This window comes from Astyanax mexicanus, chromosome 16, assembly GCF_023375975.1.
Source record: "Astyanax mexicanus isolate ESR-SI-001 chromosome 16, AstMex3_surface, whole genome shotgun sequence".
Taxonomy (NCBI): Eukaryota; Metazoa; Chordata; class Actinopteri; order Characiformes; family Acestrorhamphidae; genus Astyanax; species Astyanax mexicanus.
The window spans coordinates 13,078,172-13,106,134 of NC_064423.1; the positions used below are offsets into that span (position 1 = coordinate 13,078,172).

Genomic DNA, 27,963 nt, shown 5'->3' on the forward strand with positions numbered 1-27,963 from the left:
AGTAAGCTAAATAAGGAAACAATATGGTAAATCTTAGAGGAAATTCATTCACTTTCAGTTTGTGTCTTTAGTCCATTGTTTGCAGGGGATTCTTGGACACGTTTAAATAGTGTGATATATTTATGAAAATAGCTAACTAAATAATTTAAATACCTAAATTATCTAAAACATATAAAAGCATAAGAAATGTTTATTAGAAAATGCATTATCTGCACACTTAAAATAATAATTTAACTTAACCAGGCACCTACACATTAAATAATCCTGAGCCAGTAAAAATGTTTTGATGCATAGTGTTTGTATGTAATTTAAACAACAATGCTGCAGACACAAGGGTTCTATAAATAGCTAGGTCAGGCTGATCATGTCCTATGCAGACCAAAATCTACACTGGTCAGCCAGCTTAACCAGCTAGACCAGCTTGAGCTGCTCAGGCAGTTTTTTAGCAAGGAGAAAGAAATCAAACAATTCAGTATTTAGTTAAGCAAATTATGTTTCCAAATTTGTTTAAAAACGTTAGGAGATGTGATAATAAAACCCCGAATGTGAGCTGTGGTTTATTAAAGGTTGAACGTACGATGTTGAATCAATGTTGCCATATCAATGTAGGTTTACTTTTCGAAATCAACACCAAATCCAACGTTGATTCAACCATAACATCCACATTGATTCAACGTTAAAACACCAGCTGGGAATGTTAAATAAAGTTGTTTAAAGGTTATTTTTCTAATAAATACCTTAAAAGGCATAATGTAACCAAAATATAACGTTTACACGATGTTCTTTGCTTTTAGGTAATGTTAGATGTAAGAAATATTTAACTTTAAAGACATGTAACTAATGTAGACTGTTTTATTGAGCTAAAATGCTAAAAAACAGCTAAACGCTAGTATGTAACAGTGAGCTGAACACACACTGGCAATATTAAGATGTATTTATTTGCTTTAATTCAGATACAGAGACTTTCAGCACAGCTCTGTCTCCTAACTGAGATAGTGTGGGCAGTGATAGGCATGAAGTCAGCATTTCTTGCGTTTTAGACACAGAGACGGTGCAGCCTGCCTACCTACCTCTCTCTGCGTTTTTCATGAGGCTGACACACAGATTATCTTCTTTTGGTAAGTGGAGGAACACGGAGCTTGTACCGCTGTAGGCGTGAGGTGAGGGTAAGCTCAGCTGAAAGGCCACAGGCCCAACCAGCCTGCTGTGATTCACTCCCACTCAGCCAGTACAGCACACCTGACTCAATCAGCTGCAGGAACTGCTCCATCAGTCCATCCTGCAGGTAAGGTTATACTACAGAACACTTCAGTAAAATGCTGTTTGTTACATTTGAACTTTGGTAAAGTAAAGAAAAAGTCATTTTCCAAAAAAAGAACCTGTGCAGAAGTATCAATTTATAGTCTGCTTTAAAGAAATGGCTCATTTATTGGAGTTCTTGTGTGGAGGGACATAGTTCATCTGTTTTTGTTGAAAAAAATTTCGGCTCAATCCCATTTCACCCATTTGGCCCTACCCCTCTGTTTTGCGCATGCACGCCGAGGAGTAGGGTATCTCTCGTTAAACTGAACCAGGTAGGGTTGCCAGGTCCAACAAATAAAACCGCCCTTCAGAAGCTTAAACTAGCCCAAAATATTTGTCTGTTACACGTATGAAGCAAATGGCAAAATGAATGTACGACTAATTTTGTTAATAAGAGATTTATTATCAGTATTGCTATTAATCTTAAATTATAATAATATTGTAACATTAGTGTTTTATTCTTTATTTTATAACAGTTTTATATCCCAGTCAAGTCACCACTTAATAGTAACATAATTAGCAAAAAAAAAAAAGAACAGACTTTTACTTACTCTCTTCTGTTCTTAACCCTCCTGAACCCTCTTCTCTCTTTTTAACATGTATTTATTGCCAAGTGATTTCTCTCTCTCTCCCTGATTTTTCTACCTGCGGCTGAATTTTCAAAAAAGCCCAATTTGGCAGGAAAACCGCAAACCTTGCAACTCTGCTACAAATGGCGGCACACTCCAAACAGAGGGCTATGAAAATCACTGGCAAGCCAGCAGTGCAAGCAACCAAAGAACCCCACAAAGTATTTTTCTTGTTAAAAATTCTGATAAACACTATATTACCATAGTTTAATGTGTATTTCAATGTTTTATGCCAGTTTTTCCTTATAACAAGCATAAACAAAATCACTAGTAGTTTGTTTCAGTAGCTATAGCTAGCTAACTTTCCTGTTCCGCCTTAAATGGTGCAACAGACTGCAGCAGCTGCAGCATTTAAGGCAGAACAGGAAAATGTAATTTAATAAAAGCTATTTTCAACAGAGAAATTAAGAAATGGACAATAATATTGAACTGCTGCACCACCTGCCCCCTTTCTGAAGACATATGATGCCCTAAAGCTAACTAGCTAACCAGCAGCTAGGTTGCTGAACTTCAGCGCTCCACTGCTGTATATACTGCATCTTAACATTAGAATATCATAGAAAAGCTATTTTATTTCAGTAACTCAGTTAAAAATGTGAAATTAATATTATGTATCACACACAGAGTGATCTAATGTAAAGCCAAAAAATCAGTGTTTCAGAAAATTTGAATATCATAATAACAACTGTTACTTTTGGCAGTGTGCCAAGTCCTGCTGAAAATGAAATCTTCATCTTCAAAAAAAAAAGTTGTCAGCAGACGGAAGCATGAAGTGCTGTAAGATTTTTCAGAAAAAACATTACGCTGACTTTGGATTTGATATAATACAGGATATAACACGCTCTTCAGGACTGAATGTGTTTATGTACGTGATCTTTTGTACAAACCCATAACAGATGGTTTAAAAAAAAAAGAAAAAGTACCAAAGAGAATATCAGTCAACCACAAACTCCTGTTAATCTCTCTGCACTGAAAGCAAACCGCCCTCACTGAACAAATAAACAGTCCTTCATTTTTTTCCTCATGTTGGTTTTTAATCAAAAAATGTAAGAATGTATTAGTAAAGCAAATAAATAAGTGCGAGTTACACTCCTGTCAGTGTTTATAATAAATGCCACAGAATACAGAGTAAAAATAAGGCGCATGCTGTGAGCTTGTCAGCGAACTGCAGAGAAGGAGCCTGGTTCCTGCCTGTGGAGACAAACACATTCTGCGTTACAATGACAAATGACGTACAGACAGCTGTGCTATTATAGTGAGGAGAAAAAAAAAACATTTGCAGATCGTCCCTGCTGCAATCAAAACAGCAGAATACAAAATAGCCTTGTGGACTCCATTTGGGAGCGGTGTTCCTTCCTGAGGATCAGTCTCTCCTGACTGAATCCATAAGTCAGCTATTAAAGGAATTAAAAGAACACATTCCCCAATGAGAGCGTGACTAAGAAAGCTAATAACAGCTAATATAAGCTAATAAGAGGCAATTAGCATTATGCATGTGGTATAAATGCTGCATGGGTTCTTTCTTAATTCATTATTAGTATATTTAAGTGAAGTATTACTTTAAAGAGACCATATTGCTGTCCTTATCTGAGTGTAGATTTACTACTGAACAGGGTCTGCATGGCCTAATGAATCAGGATGCAAGTTTGCATAGACAGATAATTTAAAGCTTTGTACAAACTGACAGGTCAAATCTGCTATAGGGCTGGTTAAATTCAGAGTATCAGATTATAAACAGCCATTTTGATGAAATTGCCTGGTGTGGAGTGCAATCATACACTCCTGTCACAATTTTTAGCAGTGTTATTGGATTAACTAAACATATCAGAGCCATCAAGCAAGTATTAGGACACCTTATTCATTGTTCTTTTGAAATTAAATGGTATATATATATATATATATATATATATATATATATATATATATATATATATATATATATAAATTGTTTTGCTTTTGCTGGACTAATTGTCTCTACTACCCAGGAAAAGCTTTCTTTCTACAATACTTTAGTTGCGTTTATAGACAATAGTGTTTGTTAGATCAGGATATTGAATGACTACCACCCAACATCAAAATCATGTTTAAAAATCCTTTTTTACAGGGACTAGTCAATTTATGTGTGCATTTGAACCATAGACTGTATATAGCTGGACAGAGCATCGTCTCTCAAAAGTGAAGCCACCACTGGTCGGGCGCCCCCTGCTGTTTGGCTGCAGAAAGCTGTGTAACCCCACCCATTCCCATAGGTTTCAATGGCAAAACAGACAACTTTTAATCACGTTTTTTTCTAATATGCTGTAATTCTACCTCCATTATTTAAATGCAGCAGCTAGTGTAACCTCTGATTATATTGTCAATTTTTTTTATTCTCAGAGTTCGTTTTTTAAAACGTTATTCAGCTCTATTCAAAAAAGGTGTGGTTATTGTAAAAGGGCTGGTTATGGGCGGGACCAATAACAGACCGTCCGCTCCGCTCCGCTCTGCAGCCTGTGACCGGGAGGCAGCCCTCAGGGGCGGGGTTATTTAAATGAGTAGGAGCTCTCCACAGTCTTTCTCCCTCCTCTGGACTCTACTGTGCAGACTCTGGTCTCAGAATCGCCAAAATGGCGAAAGATTTTGGCTTCATTTTCATTGAATGAATGGGAACGGCGACACGGCGTCCATCTTTATATACAGTCTATGATTTGAACATATGGGTCAGTAATGAGTGCAATGTAAAGTAGCTAACACAGTCAGGCTAACTCCAACTAAGGTGTAATTCAGGCCTGTAACACAGGCACTGCTAAGTGTGCCATAGCTAATACTCTAGAACAAACAAAAGTAAGAAAAAAAGGCTAGGATGAATTAATAAAAAAGTCAAAGATTAATAAAAAAGAAATCTAACAAAAACCCCAAAGGGCAAACCTGGCACAGCTCCATGGCATAGTAACACACAAAAGACTTCACAAAGAAACACTGAAACAAAGGGGCTTCTATACACAAGGAAGGTGTGGAACACCTGGGCCAGGAAACAAGGGGGCGGGGTTACAAACAAGACACAAGGTGACAACACTAATGGCAAGAGCGGAGACAGGACAATAACAAAACAAGGCCATGTGCTAAATAGAGCACATGGCTGGGAACACAAGACAGGAAAACAGAAGGGGCAGAAGCACATGGAACCAAACCTTAGGGGATCAATACAATACAACAGAATATGAGCCCTTTAAAGGTCAAAATAAAATTGGTCTCATATCAGGTCTGACCCACCTCTATGAGCGAGCATCACATCGCCCTCGTACTGTGCCACGGTCAGTGCCTGTCTCTGCTCACTGTCCAATTCCTCCCACTGCTCCTCCGTCACCGCCCACGCCTGTTCAGCACTCAGCCATGACAGCTGAGTGGCACTAAACACCACCTTCACAAGAACAGCAGCAGTGTGAAACACACACATTCACCAATCAAAACAGGTTCAAAGCACAAAACATCATCAGCATAAGATCAGGTGATTATCTGAAGACTATCTTACAGCCATCTTTCTTGGGGGTATCAGGGCTATTGCTGCTGGGGTCAGGCCTCCTATTTGTTCTTCCACAAGAGCAGTCAACACCATGTCGTCCAGTCCAGCTGAAAAGAGAGATTGTTTTTAGACGATATCGTAAAATCCAATTTACTCAATTTTCAGCTTAAACACAGAAAGATTGCAGTTTTGAGGAGGCCCGTTTAACTTCCATCCACCTCCTTCCACAAAAGAGGAGATGTGATTAGAGGAGCTAAATTTTAAAGATTCACCCAAATGCCCATATGTCTGCTTTTGCCATCTAGTGGAGGGGAACAATGCCAGAACATCCTGACCATTAAAAACAGATCAGTTTTAATGCTGCAGTCGTAGCTCCTGCAGTTGTGGATTAGCTCTTAAGCTAGCGTCCCTTCACAGAATAGTAAAAGCAGATGTATGTGTAGATGTTTTAAATGTATCTCCTCCAAAAACTCCAAAGAGGCTTTTATTGTCATTACATCTGAGTACAGGTACACAGTGTAACACAATGACAGCACAGAACAACAATACAATAGACAAACCAAGTGCAAAAGTTCTAGTGAGAATAAGGTGCCGAGATGTGTAACATACTGTTACATATAGAACAGTTACTGAGGTAGAGAGTTTATAGTTTTGTGGAATAAGCAGCAAATATTGCTGAGAGGCAAACTAGTTAACCTAGCTGATCTAGCTATAGCTGTGTGGTGATCCTACATATGCTCCCAAATAGCTGTAAATAACTTTCAATAGCCTGCTAGGTATGGGGGAGGGTAGATGAATGGATGGATGGATGAGTGGATAGCTTGAAAAAAAACACAAAGCCTGTTAGACTGCAAGTAAAACAATACATTTGTTCCACACGTAGTTCCTGTAAAGTTAGGTTCAAATGTTTATATTTCCCCCCTACAGATTTCTTTTGTTTTTGTCATTCTGATATTTTTCCCAATTATCAAACAAACTTTAATATCAGACAAAGATAACCTGAGTAAATATAAACATATTTTTAACGATAATATAAAAATCACTTTTTAAATGATAATTTTATTTATTTATTTAGGAGAAAAATCTATCCAATCCAGGTGGACTTGTTTTTGTGCTTTGGGTCATTGTCCTGCTGCAGAACCCAAGTACACCTGAGCTTGAGGTCATGAACAGATGGCCAGATATTTTCCTTCAGGATTGTCTGGTAAACAGCGGAATTCCTGCTTCCATTTATTACAACAAGTTGTCCAGGCCATACCTGTCAAGTTTTAGATATAAAAATAAGGGATATTTTCCTCTGTCCATTTAAAGCCGTCCCACCAGCCCAACGAAGGTTCAGTATCTCTTACATTTTAAAACAGGTTTACAAAAAATCTAAAATAACCACATGTGAACCACTTACACACTACAATTAGATTATCAGAATCTGAACATGTTGTGGACATTCCTACTGTTACGTCTCCAGTCTCTCCTTCCACACTCCCGAACTCCATTTCCCATGAACCCACTGGTGATGACGTCACTGTCAGCCGCTCACCTTCACCCAATCGCGTCACGCTCCCCCGTTCAGACTCACCTGTGTTCTAAGTTGTTCCGGTTCTATGTTTTGTATATATAGGGTTCTGTTAGCATTGGTTCCTTGCGAGGTATTGTCGACTCATGTTGCGTACTGAGCGTTTTTCCAAACCCTTTTCTGACTGCCTTTTTGTTATGACCCTTTTTCCTGTATTACGGATTTTGCCTTTTGTCTTCGCCCTTATCGGATTTGTTGTATTATCGGATTGTCTTTCTGGCTTCGGATCTTGGACTGTTTCCTGTACTACGTCTTCTGTTTATACTGTGAGTTCTGTTCAATCTGTTATCTGGTTGTGTTATCCTGTTTACGGCTCTGTAAATAAACCAGTCTTTACCTTTTATTCGGCAAGCGTCACCCCTATCTGTCTGGTGTTACATAATACCTCGCCGAAAGCTGTGATGGCCGAATTTAAGGATTTACAGCAGGCTGTTGATAACCAGAGGAGAATGCTCGGGCAGCATAGCCAGCTGTTCGAGGGTCTAACTCTCTCTGTTAGCGCTCACACCGCCCCTATGACTGTGCCATTGATCTCATAGATAATCAAATACCTCCTAGATCTCACATCTATCCTCTAACTCAGACTGAGGAACTTGCCATGGAAGAGTATGTGCAGGAGTCTCTGGCTCAGGGTTTTATCCGTCACTCTACTTCTCCTGTTGCTGCTTCATTCTTTTTTGTAAAAAAGAAAGACGGTGGTCTCCGACCATGTATCGACTATAGACAGCTAAACGCAGTTACTAAAACCTACCTGTATCCTCTTCCTCTTGTACCCGTAGCTTTAGAACAATTACGAGGGGCCTCTGTCTTCACCAAACTTGATCTCCGTAGTGCTTATAATCTTGTAAGAATCAAAGAAGGAGATGAGTGGAAAACCGCCTTTTCCACCACTAGGGGGCACTACGAGTACTTGGTTATGCCGTTTGGCCTTAAAAATGCCCCCTCTGTCTTCCAATCTTTTATAAATGATGTTTTACGTGACATGTTAGGAAAATTTGTTATTGCATTTATGGATGACATTCTCATATACACATCTGATTTGCCCACACATATTCTCCAGGTACGTGCTGTACTATCCCGTCTGCTCGAAAATCAGCTTTTTATCAAGGCAGAGAAATGTGCTTTTCATCTCTCCACTGTCTCTTTTCTGGGATATGTTATAAGTTCTAAGGGGGTTGCTATGGACACTACCAAGGTCCAGGCTGTAGTAGACTGGCCACGTCCCAAGTCTGTGAAGGAATTACAAAGATTTTTGGGTTTCGCAAATTTTTATAGACGTTTCATTCGTAATTATAGTTCTGTTGCAGCTCCACTCACCAATCTGCTACGACATAAAACTAAAACTCTGGTTTGGTCTGAGCAAGCAACTGATGCTTTTGCTACCCTTAAAGGGAAATTCACTTCTGCTCCCCTGCTAAAACATCCTGATCCTAAGGAACCTTTTGTGGTAGAGGTAGACGCTTCTAGTGTTGGGGTAGGTGCTGTTCTGTCCCAAAGATTCGGCTCACCGAGTAAGATGCATCCTGTAGCCTACTACTCGCACAAACTCACTCCAGCTGAACAAAATTACGGAATTGGTGATCGTGAACTCCTGGCCATAAAATTAGCCCTAGATGAATGGCGTCATTGGTTGGAGGGGGCTTTGCATCCGTTTGTAGTTATTACTGATCATAGAAATTTAGAATTCTTGAAGTCAATGAAATGCATGAACTCCCGTCAGGCTAGGTGGTCCCTATTTTTCTCCCGGTTCAATTTTACTGTGACCTACCGTCCAGGTTCCAGAAACACCAAAGCTGACGCTCTTTCCCGCATGTATGATGAGAATAATTCTATTATTTCTGAACCCACCACAATTCTAAAACCTGAGGTAGTCTTGGCCCCAATCAGGTGGGAGATCTCAGATGAGATCAATCAGCTTAATGAAGTCACACCCCCTCCTGTTGAATGTCCTCCAAACAAGACGTATGTACCTAATCAATGCAGGGGTAAATTGATAACATGGGCCCATACTTCTTTAACTTCCGGGCATCCTGGTGAGACTCGCACCCATCAATTACTAGAGAGTCGTTTTTGGTGGGAAACTATGCGCGCTGATATTCATGAATTTGTTTCATCATGCACCGTATGCGCACAAAGTAAAACTCCACGTACTCTACCTGCAGGTAAACTAGTACCCCTACCCGTTCCAGCTCGACCTTGGTCCCATCTGGCAGTCGATTTTGTCACTGATCTCCCCGTATCTTTGGGTAACACAGTAATAATGACGGTTGTAGATCGTTTTTCACGTGGAGTTAAGTTCATCCCCTTTGCTAAATTACCCACAGCATTTGAAGCTGCAGAAACTCTTTTTAATAATGTTTTTCGAGCTTTTGGTATCCCTGAAGATATAGTTTCCGATCGTGGTCCTCAGTTCATATCACAAGTTTGGTCAGCTTTTATGAATAGGTTGGGCATTTCGGTTAGTTTGACTTCTGGTTATCACCCCCAGAGTAATGGTCAGTGCGAAAGAATGAATCAGGAACTAGGAAAATTCTTACGTATCTATTGTTCTAATAACATCCATGACTGGGCTCAATATCTCCCCTGGGCAGAATTAGCACAAAACTCACTGGTCAGTTCTTCTACCAAACTAACTCCCTTCCAGTGCTTCCTAGGCTATCAACCTCCTCTCATGCCGTGGTCAGCTGAACCATCTGACATCCCTGCTGTGGATCAGTGGATGCGCCGTAGTGAGGAAGTGTGGGAGGAGACTCACAGACGTATCGAGGCTGTGTTAGCGCAACATAAACAACAGGCTGATCGCCATCGCCGTGAGGCTCCTCTATACTCCCCTGGGGATCGTGTTTGGCTATCTACCAGGGATTTCCGGCTCCCTGAGGGAAACAAAAAACTCTCTGTTAAGTTTATTGGTCCTTTTAAAATTATTAAACCCATCAATGAAGTCACTTATCGCCTTGAGCTGCCGTCTAATTACCGTATCTGTCCTTCGTTCCATGTCTCTCTTCTTAAGCCGGTTATCCCTGGTCCGCTGGATGAAACTTCGCATGGGATGCTGCCTCCTCCGCCGGTGCTCATGGATGGGGGACCTGTCTACGCGGTAGAGCGCCTGTTAGACTCCAGAAGGAGAGGGGGTGCCCTGGAGTACCTGGTGGATTGGGAAGGTTACGGACCTGAGGAGAGAAGCTGGGTTACTGCAGCCGACATCCTTGACCCGTTGTTGGTGGAAGAGTTCCACAGGTCTCACCCGTCTCGCCCAGCACCACGCCCTAGGGGTCGTCCAAGGAGGAGGTCTCCTGACCCTGGAAGGGGTAGGCGCTGTAGGTCGGCTGCTACTCGGTCTCTCAGTTCTGTCCGTGGCTCCAGGACCAGGGGCCGTCCCAGGACCAGGGTCCCTGTCCAGGCTATCCCCGCTTCAGGTCCTCTCCTCCGTCGAGCCTCCGGTCGGAGAGGGGCGGTTCCGGTGTGTCGTCCTCATCCTTCGGTCCTTTCGGACTCCTCGGGGGGGAGTACTGTTACGTCTCCAGTCTCTCCTTCCACACTCCCGAACTCCATTTCCCATGAACCCACTGGTGATGACGTCACTGTCAGCCGCTCACCTTCACCCAATCGCGTCACGCTCCCCCGTTCAGACTCACCTGTGTTCTAAGTTGTTCCGGTTCTATGTTTTGTATATATAGGGTTCTGTTAGCATTGGTTCCTTGCGAGGTATTGTCGACTCATGTTGCGTACTGAGCGTTTTTCCAAACCCTTTTCTGACTGCCTTTTTGTTATGACCCTTTTTCCTGTATTACGGATTTTGCCTTTTGTCTTCGCCCTTATCGGATTTGTTGTATTATCGGATTGTCTTTCTGGCTTCGGATCTTGGACTGTTTCCTGTACTACGTCTTCTGTTTATACTGTGAGTTCTGTTCAATCTGTTATCTGGTTGTGTTATCCTGTTTACGGCTCTGTAAATAAACCAGTCTTTACCTTTTATTCGGCAAGCGTCACCCCTATCTGTCTGGTGTTACACCTACATATGTCATTCTTTTAATACAGCCAAATTAAAAACCCTTTTCTATATATTTTTTTTATTTAAGATTTCATGTCTTTTTTGTAATAAATGCACTCTTTTATATGATATATTTTTTATTTATTTAATGGATTTAAAATTGAACAAAGAGTGCACAAATTCTGCAAAATGACTGTTGGTGACCTAAAAATGGTATTATGAGCTTTTACTAAAAGGACATGGACCAGCTATATTCCATCAGTAAAAATTAGTCCTAAGGGGCCTACACAATAATTTTTAATTAATACTTCTTCCTTTTGATCACTCCACCCCTGATCAGTTCAGTTAATGTCGGTCCTCTCCACATTTCTAGTTAAACTGAGTCACAAGCTGTAATTTTTTTTATTTTAAGAGGTTTAATCTGTGTGTTTTATTTCGGAGTATTTTTAAGCAGCTATCAGAAAAATCTCATCACAGTTTCCATGATTAGACTACCGTTACCTTTCTTTTAGAAAAATCGCTGCATGTATGTTTTAACATCAGCTGCTCCAACTAGCTGCCTGAACTCACAGCGAGGAGGGCGGGGCTTCCCCACACTGACCTTCCTTGCAAGCTGATTGGCTGTTTCTCCTGAAAGGCGGGACTTTCTCCTTGAACCGGCTCCACGATTGGTTAAGAGACACAGAGCGGTCAGTGCCCTGTATCCTCAATAATATATATATTTTTTTTATTTTAATAAAATACGGGAAATTTACGGGAAAATACTAATACGGGAGGACGGCGGGAAAGAGGAGTAAAATACGGTAGTTTCCCGGCCAAAACGGGAGACTTGACAGGTATGGTCCAGGCCCTGAAGCAGCAAAGCTTTTTATATTTTCTCAAGTTATATTTGTCTGATATTATTGTTTGTTTGATAATATGAAAAATGTTTAAAAAGACAAAAATGCAAAAGCATTTGTGTGTGTGAATTTTATGATATGTGTAAGTGATGACAATATTAAAGCAAAATATTAATATTTTTTCTATGGATTTTTTTCAGTGTAGCCATTGAAGATGTGAAACAGGCATACCGTTTTCATATGGCAATCAAAGTCAACAGGGGCTGACTGACGGATGGCTTAGATAGTGGACAATTTGTCGAAATGACCATCCAGTTTCTCTCAGATCAGTCTCTTTGTGCCATTTCAAAGTCTGGCAACTGGGCTAAAAGTCTTTTTCAACTGTGTTGTAGAGGAATACCTATCAGTCAACAATCTCTCACCAAGAGGTACACTACCCAAATGCAGCTTCTGTGAGAGTTTTGTTTTTTAAACAGAACTAATCAGCAATAAGATCACTTTTTTTCAGAAAGTACTGGTTAACAGTCCATCCCAGTAAGGTCCTTGAACAACTACCTGCCAGAGTCCCAATCTCAGTGAAGACCTCAGAGCCCCAGCTGCTGACCGGGCCGAAGCCCATAGTTTTGGACAGTCGAGCAGTCAAGGCTTCAGTCTGATCTTCAGAGCACGGCAGGACCGTCTCCCTCAGGAACAAAGCTGCCACACTAACGCACATAAAGACATGCATTAATGAGAAATTTGAAGATGCACAGATATGATCATAATCACAGATTTGGAAATAGTGAAGACATGATACTGATTGTTCCTCTGACCTCAGGTTGGACGGGTCCAGGCGAGCGATTTCTGAGGGAGTGAAGCCACAAAGCAGATGATCAAGTGAAACCAGCTCCACCACTCCAAGCTCCTCTGGCTTCTGTTTGCGGCGTCTCATTATGCTCTGGAGAGCTGCCCTCATCTGGAGAACAGTGGATTTAAGTGGTAAGTACCGGTAAATGGTTTAAATGAGTCTAAGATAGCAGCAATTACATTAATAGCCATTTTCATCTGGAAGTAGATGTTCCCCTCCTAAAAAACAGGAAATAACCATATTCCACTGTGTGTTTTTACAGTTGGATAAGCACTTTTCAGACAATTTACAGGCAAGCTGCACTACTTATTAGTTGCTTGATAAAAAATAAAGTACTATTAGGCTGTAAAACTTTTTCATTTCATATGTGACTCAATTCAAGAGTACACGTGGGGCATGTTCAGTCTCAGAAGGTTGTACATCACTTAAGCCTTATCTGGACGGGATTAGCTTCTCAGGGGGACATCTGTGAAAAATATTTCCCACTTCTTCTCAGAGATTAAACTCTTGCATCCGGAATGCTATTGAAAAAACAGGAGGATCAGAGAGTTTTTTTGTTTTTCTCGGTAACATGACATCGCGTTCAGTAGCTCCTCCATTTCCACTCGCCCAAGCACACCAAAAGTGTAATTACGGTTCATGGCAGTGAACAAATAGCTATTTTATTAAACGAAACTCAGAGAGGCTGTGATTATATATGTTCTATATGTTACAGGATGTTACATATCTCTGCACCTTATCCTCACTATACACTTTACAGTATCGGTACTGCACTGTCCTGTCTTTTAAATTGTCTCGTCTTTTGTATTTTTTGTATTTATTGTTATTTAGTGTTATAGTTTATACTATCGTCACTCTTGCGCTTTATGCTGTCTATTGCTTGTTGTTTCATGTTGCACCATGGTTCTGAAGAAATTTCACTACACTGTGTACCTGTACTCAGATGTAATGACAATAAAAGCCTCTTGACTTGACTTGACTTGAGATGAGCATCCGGACAGGACTAAAATCACCAGAGGACCACAGAGTTCAGTGAAAAACAGTTGGTAATTTAGCCTGTAATTTTCTCAGAGGAAAACACAGACATGGTCGTTATAGATGGAAATAAAATCACAGAGGACCCACCATAAAAGAGAAAATTACCCCAGGACCCCCTGAGAAAACAATCCCACCCAGATAGGGCTTATGCTGTAGTTTCTGGCATGAACAGTATGTTGACTATGTGCAGAGAAACTGTGTTCTCTGGAATGATCGTGCTCCATTTATCTGATTGATTAAAAAAGAAATCTAAAAAGTATGACCTCCAGGGTTTGTTCAAATTAAATATCCAGGTTAATCATTCCTTTACCGTGACTGTATGAACTGACAGTGCAGTGATAACACAGTTGATAACATGATCATCACCTGCTGCAATTACATACAGTATTTAAACCAGAAATGTCCCATAGTTCTGCTTTGAGGCAAATAACACTTTAATTGTAGACCACAGGAGCTCAATGACTACAAAACTTCAGAATGCAGTGGAAATAATATTTTATTGGACCGTCTTTAGCTTTGATTGCAGAATGCATTCACTGTGGCATTGTTTCAATAAGCTTCTGCAGTGTCATAAGATTTATTTTATTCCAGTGTTGCATTAATTTTTCACCAAGATCTGGCAGCAGCATTGATGATGGTAGAGTCTGACCTCTGCACAAAGCCTTCTCCATCCAGCACATCCCAATGGGGTTAAGGTCTGAATTCTTTGGTGAAAATGATGAACTCATGCTCCCTGAATCACTCTTTCACAATTACAGCCCCATGAATCCTGACATTGTCATCTTGGAATATTCCTGTGCTATCAGGAAAAAAATCCATTGATTGAATAATCTGGTCTATATTCAGTATATTCAGGTAGTCAGCTGACCTTACTCTTTCAGCACATACTGTTGCTGAACCTAAACCTGCAGACCAACTTCTGCAACCCTACATTATTTGCTTAGTTAAATCCAGGTGGCAAATTGTTTTTGGCCAGGCAGTGTTATAATGATGATGATGATGATTGTAATGATGATTTTACATTTATATAGCACCTATACCAACAAGGGTGATTTTACTAATACATTTACACTCAGCACTCAACCAAACACACCTGTGAGAAGCAGAAGCCATGCGCACACAGCATACTCTTAACCGGAAACGATTGTCAACCTGAAGGGCCGTATAAGTAATTGACCTCGTCAACTGATCCCTACCTGGACATACAATCATACACACATTCACACACATACGTACAGCATCCATTTGTGCCAAATCTCACCTTTTTTGAGCTCCACTCTGTTAAACTCCCAAGCTGAGCCACCACAGCCAGGTCTGATAAGTTAGCAGACTGCAGCTCCCTCTCACCCATCTCAGTAACGATAACTCCCAGTTCCATCAGATGTTCGGCTCTGAGCCCCTTCACTGGCCTATAGAGCTGCAAAATAAAACGGGAGGGATCCATTAGTAACATTCCAACTAACCTATCAGAGTACCTGTACCTTATAGGCAAGCTTTCATACATAACCCTACTGTGTTCTCTAAACGATCACCCATTGGTTAAGCCTTCAGAAGTCGAAGAACTATAAAGACCTAAAGGTTCTACATCCTGTAATACTCAAAGTACTGTAAATAGAATAGGACACTCTTGAGCATTAATCAAACGTGAACCTGTTAGCACCAGGCTTAATGTTCCACGGAGGAGTGGGCTAGACTGGAATAAAGCCTGCAATGATGGTGGTTCTTTCAGTACTTTTAAAGTGTCCTGACATTACTAATGCTCTTATCAGGGAATGCAGTCATACAGCAGCCTTCCAAAATGTCCTAGAAAGCCTTTCCTGGATAGTCAAGACATCAAGTTACTCAAGTTTTAGAAGAAACAGTGAATGAGCAGAGGTACCAATACTTTTTTGCCCATTTATAGCGCTTTACCACCAAAAGAACTCTGGTTCTTGAACCAGTTCCGTTCTGGCTTTTCAGTGAACCAGCCTGTGTTTCCACTAGATTTAGTGGAACCGTCAAAAAGTTACATCATACCTCATCAACAGAGGGTGATGCACAGCGGCGGTGCCCCTTCACACAAACAGACACGCCCACAGATGTCATCATTGTTCACGCTAAAGAACCTAGAATTATTCAGTCCCCACTGTGAACTAACATTCCTGGTTCTGGAACCTACTTTTGTTGGTGGAAACGCAGCAAACCAGTTCAAAATTAGGTTTACAAAGGCAGCAGCCACGCCGCTGTACACTGTCCCCAATACATTTATTTGTTTATTCAGTGGCAGAGATGCCGCCGACACATAAAGTCAGCCACTGTCTCTTTACAAACTGCTGCTGATATAGCATTGCCAAGTAGCATCACAGCACACTCAGAGGAAAGTGCAGCAACTCGGTTCCTATACATCAGCTCAAGGAACGCTTTGTTCTGAGCGACATCACCCTAGGAGTGATGAGGGGAAAGTTGGATAACAGGAGGAAGACAGAATCAGAAGTTTTTCCTGATGTTAAGAGACAGATACTATTGTCCAGCTTCACAGCAGGCAAAGCAGAAAGCAGCACAGTATACTGCATGCAATGTAAGAGCAGTTAGTTAGGTAGTGCTTATTCTACAGTATCAAAAATGTATTTGCAGCAGAATTAGCATACTGCTAATGTACTATGCAGAACCCTACAGGGGCTCTAGTAGAACTTGTTCTGCATGTTGTTGCATTTATGGCCCACTAAAGCCCTAGCCTAAAGGCCTGAAACATAATTCATGCAGTGGCACAAACACAAGTGGTAACAGACTGACCGGCCGGAGCTCTGCCCACAGTGCCCCCCGTTGGTCAGAATCCAGTGAAGCATCCAGACCCATAAACTCAACACACTCTTCCAGCTCCCTCCTCTTCATTCTGCTCAGCTGGTACCAGCGCCAGGCCGAGGGGAAGGTCCCTTTGACATCTGCACAGTTGGGTGTTGGCTCTAATAAACACACACATACACACACACACACACACACACAGTTCATTCACTTACAGATAAAGTCTGATTAACTATCGTAATGCGCAACAGACGCGGCAAATTGAAGCCATAAACAAGCCTCACCTCTCCTCGTCCATCTGCGGCCTTTGATGATTTTGTGAATGAGGCTGTAGATCTTGTCTTTTAATCCTTTCAGGTCAGCACACACTTTACCAAGCGTGGAGTCCTGCCAGCGCCACATACTCTGCAGAACTTGCTCAACTGTATCCTTTCCTAAATCGTCCTAACAGAGACACGACCTTCAGCACAATGTAGCGAGACAGGGCGGGCTGCCTGAGATTTAATGATAAGGACTGTCTGTCATGCTTTCTTTTTTTTTTCTTACCAGTGGTAGAGATCTTATCTGCTGGGGTGACAGGATGAAAACGAGACGGCCTACATGTTCAACATCTCCGACCGTCCATGACTTTGGCTCTCTGTGGAGGTAAAAGTAACTGGATCAGATGCAAAGCCTAGTAAAACTATGTCAATCTACTCAAGGGCTTTTGTGTAAACAGTCAGTAAACAGACAGTAAACTGCTCTTTAAAACTTTTTGTTTGGCCAAACATCAAATGTATGCCCCTAAATGTATTAAACTTTTAGCACAGATATTTATTAGTCTACTTAGACTTTAGCAGAGTCATAATTCCAGCAACTCTTTTTGGTGAGTTAGATTTTGTTATTGAGTGTGTATCTGATCCGCATAGTGATTTATCAGTCTACTCATGCTTTAGTGGAGTTCAGTAACACAGAGATAAATAACTGATCATCAGTACAGTGATTTATCAGTCTACTCATGCTTTAGTAGAGCTCAGTAACACTGAGATGAAGAGCTGATGAGCATAGTGATGAAAAACAGATCAACACTATGATTTATCAACCTACTCATGCTTTAGTAGAATTCAGTAACACTGAGATAAAGAGCTGATCATCAGTACAGTGATTTATCAGTCTACTCATGCTTTAGTAGAGTTCAGTAACACTGAGATAAATAACTGATATGCGCAGTGATTTATCAGTCTATTTATGCTTTAGTAGAGCTCAGTAACACTGAGATAAATAACTGATCATCAATACAGTGATTTATCAGTCTATTTATGCTTTAGTAGAGCTCAGTAACACTGAGATAAATAACTGATCATCAATACAGTGATTTATCAGTCTACTCATGCTTAAGTAGAGTTCAGTAACACTGAGATAAATAACTGATCATCAGTACAGTGATTTATCAGTCTACTCATGCTTTAGTGGAGCTCAGTAACGCTGAGATAAATAAGTGATTATCAGTACAGTGATTTATCAGTCTACTCATGCTTTAGTAGAGTTCAGTAACACTAAGATAAAGAGCTGATCATCAGTACAGTGATTTATCAGTCTACTCATGCTTTAGTAGAGTTCAGTAACACTGAGATAAATAACTGATATGCACAGTGATTTATCAGTATATTTATGCTTTAGTAGAACTCAGTAACACTGAGATAAATAACTGATCATCAATACAGTGATTTATCAGTCTATTTATGCTTTAGTAGAGCTCAGTAACACTGAGATAAATAACTGATCATCAATACAGTGATTTATCAGTCTATTTATGCTTTAGTAGAGCTCAGTAACACTGAGATAAATAACTGATCATCAATACAGTGATTTATCAGTCTACTCATGCTTTAGTAGAGTTCAGTAACACTGAGATAAATAACTGATCATCAGTACAGTGATTTATCAGTCTACTCATGCTTTAGTAGAGTTCAGTAACACTAAGATAAAGAGCTGATCATCAGTACAGTGATTTATCAGTCTACTCATGCTTTAGTAGAGTTCAGTAACACTAAGATAAATAACTGATCATAAGTACAGTGATTTATCAGTCTACTCATGCTTTAGTAGAGTTCAGTAACACTGATATAAGTAACCGATCATCAGTACAGGGATTTATCAGTCTACTCATGCTTTAGTAGAGTTACGTAACACCCAGATAAAAGTGTTACAGTTCATATACACTGCATGACTTACCCCAGCATGCTCCTCTCTGTAAGCAGGGAAGCTATTTCTCTGAAGGAGTCCGAGGGCATGCAGTATTGTTTCAGTTCTTCCAGCCGCAGCTTCAGAGCTTCTCTGTCCACTTTGGCCAGCGCATCCCTGTCCAAAAAGAGCAGGAGAGGACCTAGCCTATCCATGGAGGCTCCAGATAAACGGTCGTCAGAAATACCCTGGAAATAGGTATGAAAATGGGTATTTCAGGGAAAATGAAAGCAGAATTATGATCCTCGAAGAAGTGCACTCTGCAAAATTACTGTCAGCTGAAAGGATATATAAGTATATTGATTCGATTCGGTTCAATCTAGATAAAGAATAGAGGAGCCTGGGTGAAATAATATCGGTTTGACAGAAACCGATAATACAAAGCCCTGGAGCATACATTGTAATGAATTTGATACACTCGTATTGAGCTTCTAAACAATGCCTAAACTCTCCCATTCCAGCAGAGTGTTGCAAAAGCTATTTCTCTTACAAGAACATCAATAGCTTTCTCAGCCAAGGCCATCTGCTTGTGTCTGGGAAGCTGCAGGAAATCGATAAAGTGTCGTCGAACGTGGTTCAGGACGGCCATGAGTGAGGTGTTGGACAGGCGCTCGATCATCATCAGCCTGTGAGACAGCATAAGGCGGTGAGACAGGGGCAAGACGGGGGATGAGCTTCAGAGGAAGAGGAAAAAATGACTGATCTTACGGTAATCCAGCAGCAAATGAAGAGCTGAAGCCGTTCAGGTCCATATTCGGCCTTTTACGCAGCTCCTCCAGCACACATTTCCTCTGTTGAAACATTATTAGTTAGATGCTGCTTATTCATTTGTCCCAAGGCCATAATATACTGACATATAGTTCTTCTCTAAGGCCTAATGATATTTGCCTAGTCATTTGTTTTAATAATAATAAATAATGAATTAGACTGGGAAGCCTTTACAGTGAGTGCCACATGGCTGGTAAGCAGCTATTAAACAACCACATCACGGCGCAATGATAGTATTGGCGTATCTGCGTATCATTTGTTATTTACTGGCATACCGAAATGCGAACCTTCAAGTGGTGTCATTTGTAACAAGTGCCATTAGCACTGGCAGGGCTCTAGACTTTGCTTTGGCACGGCAGACGGAAAACAGCGGAGGCCGGTTATTCTGAATTGCAGAGATTGTCTGAAGCTTGTCTCACACATTCTCACCAGAGCTGGCCTCAATCCTCCTGGCAATTCCGTGATAAACTGCAACAATTCGGAGAAGTCTGATTCATTGGCCCAAAGCCGTAGCCTGTTACAGCTCACGCCGCTTGCAATGCGACCCAAGCGTCTGCAAGAGAAAGCAACAAATAGCACAGTACTGCAGCAAAAGTAGTAAGTCATAAAGTCATACTGCAGCCGTAAAAGTAGTAAGTCATAAAACATCAGGGTTTAGTCTAGTTTGACTGGTTCAACAAGGATAAAAAGATGCAAGTCTTGAGTCTTGAGAGTAGGTGGAAAAAAGAACACAATAAAATATGGATAACATGGATGTTTTATAATGTACAGATAAAATAAAATACAGATTTTAGTACACTGTGCCTCTCACGTGTGCATATTTTACAACCAAACCTCCATAATAAACACTTAAAAAAGGAAGGCATTAATACGACAACATTCCTAGAAATCCATAAAACATCTTGGGTCAGCTTGTCGGATGTAGTCAGATTTGAGACACTTTCATACGTGGTCCTATAAATCAGATACTGCCAGTGGTGGCTGATAATGACAGCACTAAGTGCATACATACAGGCAAAAAGATGCAGGAAAACTAATCTAACTGTTCACATTCTTGTCACATTCCCGCAAATTAACATAAACCCTCAGATTAGATTTGATGTATCTTTGTGCCTGTATGCATGTGAATGCATGTGATTAATGCCATAGTCCTCAGCCAGTATTGGCAGACTGACAAAACAGCAAAAGAGATGAAGAGCTGTGAGAACAGTTTGATGAGGATGAGGAATAAAGAAGAATAACATATCAGTGGGCGCATGACTCAGTCGCCTCTTATCTGAGTAAAAATTTGGAATTCATTATTGAGGCTTTTAATATAAACACAACCTAGGTGTAAATGTAGATGTAACAGCCTAGTTGGTTAAACCTTACATACAAAGAACTTACATACATCTGAATACACTACAAGTATATGGTTATATGGTTAGAAAACTGCCATACTGCCATTACTGCCATATATCTCAACAAGGTCACCTCAACAATGACAATTTTGAGTGATGTTATAGGCCAAAATTGGCCCGAAAAAAACTAAATACAATGGAAAGCTGAAGCACATTTTCCTTGTTGTTCAATCAAAGTATGAAGGTTTTAAAAGAATATATCTGGATACGTGTGGGCGAAATGAATTAGATTTATTTTTAGCAAATATTCATAAAAATATGTATATGCTAAGGAAGAAATATGATTTGTCCAAATTGCTCTTGAATTTCTTTATGAAGGTGTGTTCTTTTTGCCTAAATATATACTAAAGATTCAAAAGGCCTGGAGTTATATGGCCTTTTAGGAAAAACAATACGTTTTTATACATTCTGATTAATTTATTTTATTATTTACCTATAATTTACTTTGACTAATGAAGTGCTAAAAATAATTATTGCAAAGCCTTTTGACCTTTTGAATTATAGTGGATTCATTGTTGGAATCACTTTTCAAGAATAGCAACTGGAAACTGTCACTGGCACCAAACTATACAAACTCTAGGAGCTAGCAAAAAAAAAGACTTGTATTTGTATTTGTAAAAAAGATGTATAGTTTCCCTTCATTCAAAAATGATTAATTCTAATCAACTACTAATATGTGAAAAGGTTCAGGCACCCCAATGATATTTATGTTCATGCCCAAATGTATGCACCTGCCTAATTTTGTTAAATTATTATTGCACACTTTCTGTAAATCCTGTAAACTTCATTTCACTTCTTAAATATCACTGTGTTCTTCTGCTATATAATATATTTAACTGAAATTGCTGATCCAAACAGCCAATGATTTATAAAGGAAAATCATAAAAATTAACAGGGGTGCCCAAACTTTTTCAAACCACGGTAAATACAAGGACAACTGTGTCTACTTTTCTGCAGTAAAAAATAAATCAAACTAATATAAGGTGAGGAAGATCCTCATATCACTTACAGTACTGTATCTCTGGTGATGTTCTCCGTCTGCTGGATCATTCTGAACAGTAACTGAGCCTGTTGAATGAAAAACGTGAGCGGTTGGACGGAAATCAAGATGGAATGAGATACGGCTTTGGCCGAGACTGAAATCACTCTAATGTAAGCATTACTAATTCATATTCCCCTGTGGGAGCTATTGTAGTACAGTGAGACCAATTTGCTGAGGCAGCTGAGGGGCAGTTTGTATCAATTTACTGAATAACTCATCTGCATAACCAATCAGCTGATGCAAGTACATTATGACATCACTTTTACCTTGACAATAAGAGTTAAGAATAATTACTTCACAGTAATAAGCTGGCGAGGTAAAGAGAATGATTGATATTTTACCTGCTGATGAGACCAGGGCAGGTTCTTGTACAGAGGAAGGCGATGCATGATTGTTTGTCCATTGAGTTCCATTGCGTTGAGTTGTTTCAGGGAAATGGCAGGTAGAAAGCAATGCAGATACAGTGTGGTGTTTGTTGATGAACTTTCCAGAGCCTTTGGATGAAGAGTAATGAGTAGTTAGATCAAGCATTGACATGATCATGTGATCCAAGGACATTTGATGACACTGGGTTTGGGTTGTATAGACTCTTTGGCCAAAAAAATAAAAATTATGCAGCAAGAAGGTGTTGTTTGAAAAGCTTGCCAGTTAAAAGTAAACTGTTAGTGTCCCTCGTATCACTAATAGGAGTGTTGTAGCACCCAGGACATCCAACTAGCTCCAAGTTAGGATCACCAAAGTGGCTGGTCCACTGACCCTGTGTCTAATCAGCCCACAGCTGTAATCATTTACATATGTGACTGAGACATAACTTTATGCCAAGTTTTGTAGCAGTCATGCTGTGCCATATTCATCAAAGAAGCAGCACAATGGCCAAAGTTAACCTAAATACAGTACAAAGCTAAAGCACTCTGTTGATCAATCTAACACATGGAGTGCCCTGTTTTAGCCATCTATTTGCACAGCTCAAAATGCAAAAAAGACACATACTAATGCTCTTAATAAATCATGGGTGTGTTTATAACCCAACTTAACTTGAAATAAACCAATGAGTGTGTCACTTGTCATTTCCTTTAGTGCTCTAAGACTTTTACGCTTTCGTATCTTAAAAGCACAGCGATTTGTGTGCCTGAGCAGAGGATACGGACCAGCGTGTTTTCTCTGTGAAGGTATGCCAACGACTCATTTAAGGGAACAGCAATGTTATTTTATTTTTTATTCTGTTTATTGTTGAGTTTAATGAGTGTGTTTGTTTAATGTTAATGAGTGTGTTGGGTGTACACAGCCCGCATGGTGCCCCTATAGGAATTAACTCAATTGAACTCAAATGACAATTGACTGTTGTCTAGGTTTATTTCACTCAGTCACACACATCCCTCTGTTTTCCAGACCACAATGCCAATCAATGTAGATGTGTTCCTTAATTCCGGCACAATTTTACTGGTGCGGGCGTAATGCAAGAAAATAGACAGTTGACAGGGTGTATGGAAGCAAAGAGCATGGTGATGCACCTTGTGCATAGGGCTGTTATAGATTGTGTACGATAGATTGTGGATGTTATGTTTTATTAAAAGTAATACCTCCTGTATTGCGCTGTAGACCATCGAGCGATGGGCTGGCTGCAGGTCAGTCAGCAGAGAGCTCCAGCACTGACAATTAGATGTTCCTATCATGTCATGTACTCTCAGGTTCCTCAAGAAGACGGGAGCCAGTCCTGTCAATAATGGCTTCAGCCTACATAATGTGTTGGCACTGATCTGAACAGAAGAGCAGAATGAATACACGTGTTCTGACTGTCAGTACAGCTTCAGTCCTACAGATACTGTGACACAACTTACATTCATTTCCTGGAATATTTTGCTGAGAATCTGGAAGGCCTGCAATGCAATAAAGAGATTACGTTCAGTTGAAGCAGAACTGAATTAAGTTAAATTAAATTACGTTTAAAAGCTTAGCTTACCTGTGCAGGTGGGAAGGTGGGAATGTCAGGCAGGGAGAAGAGCTCCAGCAGTTCAGAAGAGGAAAGAGACTGCAGGAACGAAGCACCCAGCTGAGGTAAAACTCCATGCAGGGAGGCCAGTGTCGATGAAGACAGGACACTGGTGTTCAGAGACTGCAGTGTGAGGCCCAGCCAATGGGAAAGCTGCATACAAAAAGAATATATATACGTGTATATATATTATACGCATTACAATCTGTACATGGAATTTAAATTAGCTGTTACAAAACATAAAATGCATTGATATGTTGAGACGGCTCATAATGTGGTTGTTGTAAACTAGAGAGTATTGCCCTCCCTCTGGCAGACTGAGGTTCTGGCTGGAGTCCTCCTGTATTATACAGGCATATATCATGCTGTACCAATAAGAGTCTTGTGGCAAATAAAAGGAATTCTCCCTACTTCAAAAAAATGGGCAATGTCATTAATATTATCTGTTGAACTGGTTATCAAATTAAAAAGAAGTGAACAATTATTCAGCAAAAAATGACTATATATATTACATACAGTACCAGTTAAACGCTTTTCTTTCAATCATTTTCTCTATTTATTTATTTATATATTTTCTACATTGTGGATTAATATGAAAGACACAAGGCCCTATTGTACACTCTGCGCAACTAGACAACAGTCAGTCCATCATTCCCATTCCTATTGGTACACAGATCAGTTTCCTCTGTTAAGATACGAACACAAAGGAATTGCCGCAAGTTAGACCTGTAGTTCTTTAAATGCTGTTCTAGGTTCTTTTGTGACCTCCTGGATGAGTTGTCCTTACCCTTTTGTAAAAATTGTGGTCGTCCTGGCACTCCTGGGAGGGTTCACCAGTGTTCCATGTTTTCCTTATTTGTAAATAATGGCTCCTTTTCCCAGATTGATAGATGAGGAATTACTTTTTCTCATCTGTTTTTGAATTTCTTCAGATCAAGGTATAATGTGTTGATTTTTGAGATCCTTTTGGCTACTTCATATTGTCAGACGGGTTCTATTTAGGTGATTACTTGATTCTACAGGTCTGGCAGTAATCAGACCTGGTTGTGGTTGATAAAGTTTGTTTGATATTCTGAAAAATGCAATTATGACAATAATGCAAAAAAGCAAAGAAATCTGTAAGGGGGCATATATATTTTTTCACATCACTGTATGTAGTCTATTATGAAGATGATCTGTGGCAGTGACTCAGGAAAACTGTCAAAGCGAAATGTCCCAACTAAGCTTCTTTATGGCTAAAACAAAAAAAAAAATTGTATGAATAATAAATGTGAATATTATTGATACCTTTGTGAAGTGAATAAACACTTACTGTCTAGATAAAAAGCTTTCTTATTCCATTTTTTAAACATATTTTTTTGCTCAGTACTGTATATATTTATACCGTATATTTTAAAAGGGGCATACTGACTCTGCCGTTTCCGCTGACATGGCCTTCTGAAATACATTTTGCAAGCTGCAGCCAGAGAGCAGGCGAGACGGGAGACGTAGATAAGAAGCGGTGCAGTTCATCTGAATTCAGGTAGCATACGAGGATGCCCAACCTGTAGCAGAGAAAAAAAAACAGGTTAACCATTTGTCATATTATCCGACTGTCAAATGCCATTTACAATAATGTATTACCTCATTATTGTGTCACTGGTCAGATTCTTCCTCTTGCTGAACAGGGTTCGAAGCACATGGCGCCCCCTTGTGGCATCCAGGCTGCTGTTTGCCAGAAGATCCAGCAGAGGGCTGAGCTGTGTGGTACACCAACACCTTAAATTGTGGTTTATTGCAAACTTTTGGTGTAACAAAAACATCTAAAGACCTGAGAGATATTTGTTATCAACCTGCTGGGATGTTAGCTGCTGGAAGTGGCTGACAGGGAGGTGTGGAAGTAGAGGAAGAATGGAGGTGAGGAAGTATGGTGGCCAGGTGGGAACATCTCCCACCACGCTGGACTGTAAGAGGCGTTTCGCAAACGCTTGCTTCTGAGGGGACTTCATCTCAGAGCTGTGGTCACTGATAGCCATCAGCCTGAAAGAGATTTGACAATGTGTGAAGTTATCTGGAACTTGATTCTAATGCCTATAAATCACAGTACTTCATTTGTAGTCCTCCCTACAATCTTAAGGAAGGTACCGTATTTTTTAAATCCTTTAAAACTTAAAAAAACAAAAATTAAATCCTTTAAAAATCCTTTTTCCCCAAAAAAATCGTCAGTGGGTCTTTGGTGCACCTTATATATGGAGCAGTAAAGCCACTCCACTGAAGTACAGCATTATACAGGAGTTTCAGTTTAGTTCTCCAGCACCAAGACTGGAGCAGTATTAGCCACTAACTACACTAAGCTCTAGTTCTTTTGCCATTCAGAGGTGAGTATTATCGGCCTGTAGCCTGCTGCTAACCCCGGCTAGCACTGCTGGGGCATTAGCATTAGTGGCTTGCCATGCTAAGCGTTAGCTCTTTTGCGGTTCATAGGTGAGAGTTATCGGCCTGAAGTTTGCTGCTAACCCCAGCTAGCACTGCTGGAGCAGTATTAGCATTAGTTGCTAAACACAGTAAGTGCTAGCTCTTTCGCCGTTCAGAGGTGAGTATTATTGGCTGTAGCCTGCTGCTAACTCTGGCTGGCACTGCTGGAGCAGTATAAGCATTAGCCGCTTAGCACACACTGGTGCACATTTAATCAATAGAAATTACAATTACAGTTACAGTTTAAAAAAAAATATTGATTATTTAAACTTGAAAGGATAGCATCAGGGACAATATATTGTTTCATGCAAGGCGCAAATTAGAATATATATATATATATATATATATATATATATATATATATATATATATATATATATATATATATATATATTTATATACAGGTATATATATCCTGGTACAACTTTCCTTAAGAAAAGGAAAATTCACACTGTTTTATTTTCTATGACATAATCTTAATTTTACTCCAGTATTTGATATTTGATACAGTATTTGTACAGTATTTAATACAGAAAGTGCATTATTAATATCACAACTAGGTGTGGGACGAGACACTCATCTCATGAAAACAGGATGAGATTTCAACAATATATACATATTTTTAATAGGTAAATGTAAGTAATCGTCTTGCAATTGATGTAAATCAGTTTTTGCTCTGACTATGAATTATGTATGATTTATCATATGCAGTAAAAGACTGAACAGAATCACACAAGTCTCTTCAGACTTTGGAACTATTGTCACAATCCCCCCCAGTTAGGGTTCTGTATGTAACTGGCAATCCCCCTTGAGGGCTTTATACAGACCTGACAACCCATGATCGAAACTCAACATTTGTAGTGCCTTTGTAGTGTGTCTACAGTCATGGCACAAGTTTTTGGCACATCCCTATTCACAACATATAATTGATTTAAATGGAGAAATATTCCAGTATTCATTCCAGTATTTTTAATATCGCAAACATATCTCACAATATAAACTCATCATCAAAAAAAAAAAAAAATGAGAAGGAATCAACTGATTAGAATGAGACTAGCAGAAGGTCATGCTTTTGTATTTTTTTGTATGGGGTGGTGGTGTTATCCACTATGCAAACCATTCCAAATGCACTAACTACACTGCTTTACAAACAATACACTTTTATTTCTTACATTTAAAAAAAAGATACTAAATGTGAGCTCTTTTGGGTAATAATATAGCTTTCTTTACTCACACGCTGTCGTTGACCATCAGCGATGCAGGGAAGCTCATTATGTCGGACACAGACATGTATGGGATGAACTGTGACAGGTCCACAAATAGCTCTGGTGTGACACGTGGGAACTTGTGGATGAATGCTGCGGTCATTGTCTCCATGGCCTCCTGTTCCTTTGGGGAAGACTTTGGAAGGCACCAGATAAGAGAGACAGGAAATTAGAGGAAATTAATCATTAATCACTATAAAACAGTGGTCTCTGAAACTCCTACTGGAGAGCTACCTTCCTGCAGGTTTTACCTCCAATCCAAATTTAACATTTATCCAGTCAAGAACTTCTGGAGGCACTTATTGGTTGGAATGTTGGG

General features: G+C 40.0%; 2 protein-coding genes across 2 annotated transcripts in view; both read right to left on the bottom strand.

Annotated features, from left to right (window-relative positions):
• furina (furin (paired basic amino acid cleaving enzyme) a) overlaps nucleotides 1-1,191 on the bottom strand; it is a 183,124-nt gene extending 181,933 nt beyond the window's left edge. The window contains exon 1 of the mRNA XM_022669588.2: nucleotides 1,071-1,191. The gene's annotated coding sequence lies outside the window, so the exon portion shown is untranslated. The remainder of the gene's footprint in view (nucleotides 1-1,070) is intronic.
• A 1,720-nt stretch (nucleotides 1,192-2,911) lies between these two features.
• LOC111192505 (stereocilin) overlaps nucleotides 2,912-27,963 on the bottom strand; it is a 30,025-nt gene continuing 4,973 nt past the window's right edge. The window contains exons 6-27 of the mRNA XM_022669591.2: nucleotides 27,614-27,780; nucleotides 25,758-25,944; nucleotides 25,549-25,664; nucleotides 25,337-25,469; nucleotides 23,896-24,078; nucleotides 23,774-23,812; nucleotides 23,516-23,692; nucleotides 22,277-22,429; nucleotides 21,903-21,961; nucleotides 19,923-20,046; nucleotides 19,434-19,516; nucleotides 19,216-19,351; nucleotides 18,717-18,913; nucleotides 17,049-17,139; nucleotides 16,787-16,946; nucleotides 16,494-16,663; nucleotides 14,983-15,138; nucleotides 12,649-12,791; nucleotides 12,392-12,540; nucleotides 5,443-5,540; nucleotides 5,184-5,331; nucleotides 2,912-3,122 (exon numbers count right to left, since the gene is read on the bottom strand). Coding sequence (XP_022525312.2) covers nucleotides 3,034-3,122; nucleotides 5,184-5,331; nucleotides 5,443-5,540; nucleotides 12,392-12,540; nucleotides 12,649-12,791; nucleotides 14,983-15,138; nucleotides 16,494-16,663; nucleotides 16,787-16,946; nucleotides 17,049-17,139; nucleotides 18,717-18,913; nucleotides 19,216-19,351; nucleotides 19,434-19,516; nucleotides 19,923-20,046; nucleotides 21,903-21,961; nucleotides 22,277-22,429; nucleotides 23,516-23,692; nucleotides 23,774-23,812; nucleotides 23,896-24,078; nucleotides 25,337-25,469; nucleotides 25,549-25,664; nucleotides 25,758-25,944; nucleotides 27,614-27,780 — 2,958 coding nt within the window. The 3' untranslated portion in view covers nucleotides 2,912-3,033. The remainder of the gene's footprint in view (nucleotides 3,123-5,183; nucleotides 5,332-5,442; nucleotides 5,541-12,391; nucleotides 12,541-12,648; nucleotides 12,792-14,982; nucleotides 15,139-16,493; nucleotides 16,664-16,786; nucleotides 16,947-17,048; nucleotides 17,140-18,716; nucleotides 18,914-19,215; nucleotides 19,352-19,433; nucleotides 19,517-19,922; nucleotides 20,047-21,902; nucleotides 21,962-22,276; nucleotides 22,430-23,515; nucleotides 23,693-23,773; nucleotides 23,813-23,895; nucleotides 24,079-25,336; nucleotides 25,470-25,548; nucleotides 25,665-25,757; nucleotides 25,945-27,613; nucleotides 27,781-27,963) is intronic.